At 31.2% G+C, this 7,861-nt stretch overlaps 1 protein-coding gene across 1 annotated transcript in view; it reads right to left on the bottom strand.

The window, feature by feature from the left end:
• Nucleotides 1–227: 227 nt before the first annotated feature.
• LOC106459417 (succinate dehydrogenase [ubiquinone] flavoprotein subunit, mitochondrial-like) overlaps nucleotides 228–7,861 on the bottom strand; it is a 40,491-nt gene continuing 32,857 nt past the window's right edge. The window contains exons 13-16 of the mRNA XM_013919040.2: nucleotides 2,847–2,945; nucleotides 2,023–2,166; nucleotides 669–782; nucleotides 228–360 (exon numbers count right to left, since the gene is read on the bottom strand). Coding sequence (XP_013774494.1) covers nucleotides 274–360; nucleotides 669–782; nucleotides 2,023–2,166; nucleotides 2,847–2,945 — 444 coding nt within the window. The 3' untranslated portion in view covers nucleotides 228–273. The remainder of the gene's footprint in view (nucleotides 361–668; nucleotides 783–2,022; nucleotides 2,167–2,846; nucleotides 2,946–7,861) is intronic.

Genomic DNA, 7,861 nt, shown 5'->3' with positions numbered 1-7,861 from the left:
AATGTAGCCATGAAAAATAATTATAATCAACAGAAGAAAAAAAAAGTCCTTACTTTTGACAGTTACTAAGATCAAACTATTTTTTATCTGTTAATGTTCTATCACATCTTTTTCTGAGGAAGCCAAGCACTGTAATTCAATAAGAAATGGACTAAATACTGAAACAGGTAAACGTCACAAGTATAAACTTAAAACACAAAGCAACTATGTAGATTGAGAAATGCTAATTTTTGTTTTAAATATTTATTCTTCAAATTTAAAAGTGTATTTGGTTTAATATGCTCGTACAGCTGGTGGTACCATACTGCATTCTCTCTCATCTAGGGTGTTGTCGATAACTGGCCTATACTCCAAATGAACCTATAAATAAAGTCACACATACAGGTGAAATTAAAATTTTAAGCAATCACATCTAGAAGAAACATAATGCAAAAATGTTTAAACAACCCCCGCTACCTTGGTCCAGATATTTTAGATTACTTTTAATATAATAATTTCATAACCCAGATTGGCCTAAAAACATTTATAATGTGGCTAAAACTAACTATGTCAAAGCTAGAGAAATTCAACTCCTTTACACCCACATTTAAGATTTAATGAAACAGTAATCACTAAGCTGTTATAGCTAAAAATTAAAACAACAGCTCTCAGATGAACAATGGACTAACCTTCCCACTTGATACATCCATTTTTGACAAAGTGTGTTTCCTCCAGTGTTCATTAAAACTTTTTTTGTTCTGACCTTGGACTGGCTTAGAATAGTCATACTCATCAATTCTCTCCTGAAAGAATTAAAGAAATTTCCATAATTAATATTACAAAATATTTAAACTGTCCACTACTAAATAAAGATACCAAAGTCTCAATTTTTAAATATTCCTATTATAAAGTTTTATACACATCTGATACTAATTAAAAATAATTAAACCTCTTTATTAAATTATAACATCATTTTATTACATAAGCCTTTACATTTTGATACTAACTCATTATGCGTGAGCACATATGACTCATACTTCTGTTAATCTGCTCTATCCTGTGGAATACAACTTTTCAGTTTTGAGTAACACTCCTTTGAATCTATACAAACACTTAATGCTATGTATAGTTTCACAGGAACAGAGACTGATGTTAAGTATCCTCAGTGTCTCAATAGAGTTAACAGCAAAACTGCAACAAATACTTGGTATACACGATTACTGCTTTATTGGAGTGGTAAAATTTCCAGCTACCCTGTTTGCTTTATTCTGAGATTCAGCTGCTCTATTGCTAGCATTGCATGTCTCTCTCTCTCTCTCTCTTTTTATATAATAATAATAATAATAATAAAAACAACACACACACACACACACACACATTCATGACATTCTTAAGTTAAGCTATGCTAAATTTGCCTTTCTACACTTGGCCACAAAAATACTAGTTGAGCTATAATTGCACAGTTAAAGAGATGTACAGTGCACATGTCATGTTATCCCAGTTTTGCCTTGCAATAAACGAGCTTCATAATTTTCACTTCAAAGCTTTCTTGAAGGAACTGAATTTAAAACACACTACTATAGGTCTATGGACTCCTAACAATTCACACAAGCCTTTTACAAAGGTTTTGCCAGCCACAGTGGAAAAAGGTTGAGAAACATCGCTATCCCATACAATTTTTGGATCTCTTTTTATGGTTGATTTAAAACAAAGGCTTGAGATATAGTTTAATTACTCAAATTTCAAACCTTTGTCATCTTTAACACAATGTTAGAATTTTTTACATTAATATTTTCCCATACTTCCAACTAATTTTAATGTCTCCAAGATCAATTAAAAAAAGCATTATGAGCAAACCCATTTACTTCAATTATAAAAAAGAAAGTATGATACTGGATTAACAGAAAAACAACTTCTCTCACTGAGCTAATGTTATGCCTGAAAACTTTAATGTGTACTGGGAAAAAAAACAACAACAAAAAAAAACTATTTGCTACAAAATTTAATATTTATGATGACTATTTCAATTAGACAAATACATACCTTGAAATCTTCCCGAGCATGAGCACCACGACTCTCCTTTCTTGCCTCAGCTCCGTGGATTGTTTGAAGAGCATTGAGCATGAGGTTCTGCAGCTCTAGAGTTTCAACTAAGTCAGTATTCCAAACCATTCCCCGATCACTTAACTGGAATAGCAAAGAAAAAGTTGAAGTATTAAATTATAGAGGGGAGGAATAATATAAAAAAGATGTACATGCTTAACCACTCAACATACATTCTTCTATAAATGCTGCTATTCAATATTTTAGTTCAGTACTTAATTAATAACTTGTGAAAAAAGAGTTAATGGTAAAATGATTTACCTGTAGCAACTAGCATTACCCACTGAACTCAATATTCTCGTTTAACATAGAGGAGGCTGTAACCTTGAAGTATCATCTGACCTACCATACTTTACATAATGTGCAGCTTTACAGTGATACCTCAATCTCAACCTTTCACCACTAATGATCGGTTGTGGTTAAAGTACATTTTTATGTAAATAATATTTCTTCAGAAAAAATAACCTAAAAGATTCAGGTAATCCTGAATTACATTTCAGTTATAGGTAAAAATACAAAACTTTTCTTGCAGCTTTCTGCTTCAAAAGATCATTTGATGCTTTTTCACACCAATAAGACTTGAGTGAGAGTAGAAAGTTACTTCTATAAAATAGTGTATTGCTTTTAAGAGTTCAGCTTAAATTTGTTCTTTAAACCTAAAGATTTCATTTCTAGTTATTTAAAAGTCTTTAAATTAAGGACTGCTAAATAACTAACTTCAGTTGAATGTTAAACCTTAATGAATCCTAAAAAAACAGTAGTACCTTAATATCCTCCATTGCTTTATATAAATCACTCATCTTACGACATCCTTCCTTCAAGCTTTCACCTGTTCTGAAAACTGCAGCATGGGTTTGCATGGTCTATTTAGAAAGAAAATATAACTTAGAAAAGAACTTAAAAGGACTGACTGTAGCTTAATGACTTGAGTAACTTTCATGTAACCTCAAGAGTAGTTTTTCTGAAATTGCAACAAGTGTGAATGCTGTTAACATAGAAGCTGTTCTGTTGACAGGTTCAAAAGAAAGCTGAAGAATTGCAAAATAATCATATTCCTAAAAATCAAGTATAACCACTTTAAAATGTAAATTGAAACAAATGTTAATACAGTTTCATTTTATTTCCACCACCACAACCCAATTTAGCATAGTTTTACAAAGGTTATCACTAAGACAACATAAGAATCCTCAATACCCACAGCTGTAATTAGATCTCAAATCCATCAAGAAATGGAGCTACGAGCTAAAAGTTTGTACTTGAAAACAAATTCTCGGAGCCGTTCTATGAGGCACTATGCCACGGCTAAAAATATACATCATTCTTCTGGAACTATAATAATAAAATAAAAATTCTCACATAACACTCATCTGGCCAATAAAACACTAAACTGACAAATACACAACAGTTAGATACAAGTGCATTTTTATTAACTTCTGATCAAAAGTAGATATAAATCAGTACAAAATATTAGTCAGTCATTATAGAGCATTGAGTATATTAAATAATGATTTTGAATATGCAAATCAGCAAGGCATGTGTTAACGACATCCAATCTATAGATGCAGTGGAACAAAGTGCATCAGAACTACATTCTGTTTGGCATTTCATAGACAGCATGATGCTACCAAAAACTGATCACATTTAGCAAAAGTATGAAACAGCCCTTTCCAATACAAAATATTTAAACACTCAGATGATTATGAAAAGCACCCAGGAAAACGTGGTGTGCTTTGGGCATGACAGCCTCATAATGGAGCCTTTTAACAGTGAAAACTGCTGCAGGGCTATTGTCAAAAGGCATAACTGTAAGATAGACTATGACCAGACATGGTGATATGGACTGCAATGATATGGCAAGATCTTTCTAACATTAACATACTCAACCTCTGTATGTCACTTTTGTTTCATAATTCATTCAGTATTATGAAACAACTTAGTTGTAATAGTTTTACAACAGTAAATAAAAAAGACAAAAATTGGAACAACATATCTCACGTAAACTTTTTTTTTTCTAGAAATTTACCAATATGAAAATCTGTAAAAGTTTAGGTTTGTTTCTCATGCCTTTCTTCACATGCTAAGTTAACCATTTGACTCTTAGTTAACCTTGTACAATGTTGAGTTACACTGTTGTTGACAGCATAACCCAGAGTTTGAGGTTTTCAAGAGCTATTAAGACCTTCAGTTGAGCCAAAACTACATCGCTAAAGTAGAGAACCAGTAAGTAGCATAACACCCAAATGTTCTGCTCATTATTCTGATTCCGGAATCAGAAAGGCAAACTCATCAATGCTTAAAGTTTTTGCACACCAAAATGTTGCATTTTAACTTGTGGAGTGCAGAATCACTATAGCATTTTGCTAACTTCAACACATGATGTCCATCAAGACAACTCATCACACCAGGCTAAAATGCCTTCATGACAACTGCTGTTCATTAAAAATAGGGAAAACAAGTAATACAAAAAACAAAGATGATGTAGGTATGGCAATGCCAAAAAGTACAGAAACGAGGTAGGGATGAATACACTCAACATACAAAAATCTTATATAAGTAACCACTGAGTCCATGTTACAAGCTTTTGGAAATTAGCCATTGTAAGACTTTGTATCAATATTCAGTTTAAGTGCTTTAACTCTTTCAGCACGGGCTCAGCCCCTGGGACCAACCTCATAACCATTTTGTGCTTGTTACAGTTTTCATGCTATAACTTTTAAATTAGTAAGCAAATTAATATGAAAATATCTTTTTTTTTTGTATTAAATCTTAAGATTTGTAAGGCAATGTTTTTCTCATGCCTTTTTTTCTTTTCACATGTTTCCTATCTATCATGCAAAGTAATTTTCATTTTAAGATTAAAAATACTTTTAAGCATAAGAAAAGTTTCAGATTTCACATTCAAAATCTTTATAATGTCCAGACAGTTATCAAATGTTGAAAGAAAAAAAAAAAAAAAAAAACTTTATATTTTATCTATTATTTTCAGTAATTAATCTTTGTATGGGTTCGGTTGATTTGACCAATCTCGCAACCACCATAAAAAATTAGGAAATAAATATAAATTATGCGTATTTCATTCTAGAATGAACACAAAGTATAATATGAAAACAAAAATGTTTAGGCTAAATAGCTTAAAACTCATAACATTATACATTTATATACGTATATATTTATCATTTTTATTATATTGACCTTTCACCCGTGCCTGGCTAACAATACAGAAGTTACAATGACACACCTCACGTGCACTCGTATTATCTTATCAAATAACAAAGGTAACCTTTGGTCTGTATAAAGTAACTTTTCTTAGCTGTGTTTTAGTAGACTAGTATTTTGTAAAATACAGTCACATTTAAATTATTATAAATTATATATGTAAATAGATTATTGTTCATTTGAAATAAGTTCTTAAACGTATTTTTCTTAAAACATAGAACAGTAAATAAAGTAAAGCAAACAATTCCCTTCTAGTTACGACCTTTGTACTCGGTTGTGGGTTGACATAGGTTGCTGAGCCTTAAAATTTCTCATGTGGAGGATATGAAACGAGTTATTTTTGAGGTTTTATATATACATTTGAGTAACTAAGAAAAAATCATAAATTACTATATCGGTACCATAGAATTCCACTATAATTTATCAAGCTTAGTAGCTAGGATGTATTTTAGTCTAAAACAAATATGAAATTTTGAGCAGAATAAAGACACACACCCCACCTCCTTGAAATCTTGGTTCAAGAGAAAGAAATGGCATCCTAAGAATTTAAAATGGCTGAGAAAGCCACTAGGGGGACATTTTGAGCTTCCAATTGGTTATTCATATCATAAGGGAGCATTTCCAAAAATGGAATAAGGTGGCCGAGGTGCCATTGTGTTGGATTTATTACATGAGCAATATCTTAGCAAATAGAAAATATAAGACCTTATTTTATATTCTAGATTGTCAATACCTGTAATTTGAGTTTCTAATTCATATGAAACTATAGGCTTAGTGTTTTGTCTTCACAAACATCTAATTTGAACCAGTCCTGCATTAAACATACCACGTGACAAAAAATAAATAAATAAAAACCATATTTATCTGTTTTTTTTTTGCTTTGTTTTTAATTTGCTTATAACTTAAGAAATTGAGTAATATATAGTACTAAAATTTGAATTACAAACTATAGTTTGATACCAAACAAGATGACTTGGCCTTTCAACCGTGACCCATCTCAAAAGGGTTAATTGAAACCTGAATTCATGCAAATGAAAGGAATTCAACATTTAGTTGTAAATAAAATAAAAGCTGTTCTTAGAGATATTTAGCTACTTACATAGAGATTTTTGCATGTTTTGTGTATTCATCCCCATCTTGTTTCTGTACTTTATAGCATTGCCATCCCTACATTATCCTTACTTATTTGTTTTGTTTTTTATTATTTAATTCCTTGTTAAGATTTATTTTTATACTTTATTTTTCCAATTGCAGCAATCACCACTTTCAGCTATAAATTGTAAAAAACAGAAACAACAAATATTTATTGGTAATGTAGGACATAACCTTTTCAAAATGATGAAAAATCATCAAAAAAATGAAGTCAAATTAGTATCTTTATTGCAACAGTAATTATTTAAATACAAGGTTTCTAGAATAATTAAAAAGAATTTTAACTGCAGAAACCAAAATACCCTTGTCTTAGACCTAACATTAGTTATGTCTTTATTAAGTATGGCCTATATTCGATAAAGAGATAAATTAATACTGTAACTTATGTACATTTGTTTCTTTAGTTTAGATAGGGCCAGTCGCTCCCTGGCACAGGTGTGAAGGGGTGCAAAATTTCCCCTGGCCTATAATGCTATTAAATAGTAATTATGCCCTCCCCTAGGATATAGCGCAACATTAAGTAAATACGCTTGCAGTTTTAACTTAAAAGCTGCCAACTGAAATACAGTGAGGCCAAATGGACGTACAGAAGTAAATTACACTATTCCATCATTCATCTGTAGATCAAATACAAGTCCTAGAGTACAACGTACAAGTAAGTGTATGTTCATCAAAAAGAAAATACGAGATTGATGTAACATATTAAATGGTGTGCAAGATTGGCAGTATATGCAACAGGCAAGGTCTAGATCTAGTAAACATTATAGGCCTAATATAGTGTTTTGTAATTGTATTGGCTGATTGTAAATCATGTCTTACACCAACTAATGTACTAGACTTTAGGTACAATTGCAATTATAACTTTATTCCTAGACCCTAAGTCCATCATCATACAAATTGTAGCCTATATTATAGGCATACTTACACCTATACTAACTATTAAATTAGGCATTGCACTGGGACAGATCTAATGACTAAGTTAATAGATCTAGATGTAACATTTGTGCTAAAAGTTAGACCTAATCAATCTAAATCTAGAATTAATGAGGCAGGATTATATCTAGATCTGGGTAGATTCAAAACAAGGTGCTTTCAATCTATGCACCCAAATCTAAGGTCTAGTTTAGATGTATAAAGTTAAATTTCTGTCATTATTATTACATCTAGATCCAAACCTACTACTAAAAAGATGGAAATAACAGGTCTAACATTAATGTTAGATCTAGATGTACTAGCAACCTAATCTAGCACCACTAATTAGTTAGCCTATATTTAACTTCTCATTATATCAAAACCTTTAATATTAAATATTGCCTTTGAGACTCTAGGCTTATAATATATTATGATTACACCCTTTTCCAGTGTGTGTAATTTTCAATCGAGCAATTTCAGACTTGTCTCCTGTAGCGTT

This window comes from Limulus polyphemus, unplaced genomic scaffold (genome assembly GCF_000517525.1).
Source record: "Limulus polyphemus unplaced genomic scaffold, Limulus_polyphemus-2.1.2 Scaffold27, whole genome shotgun sequence".
Lineage (NCBI taxonomy): Eukaryota > Metazoa > Arthropoda > Merostomata > Xiphosura > Limulidae > Limulus > Limulus polyphemus.
Note: the sequence above shows the minus strand (reverse complement) of the source record. Positions and strands in the feature narration are given on the sequence as shown.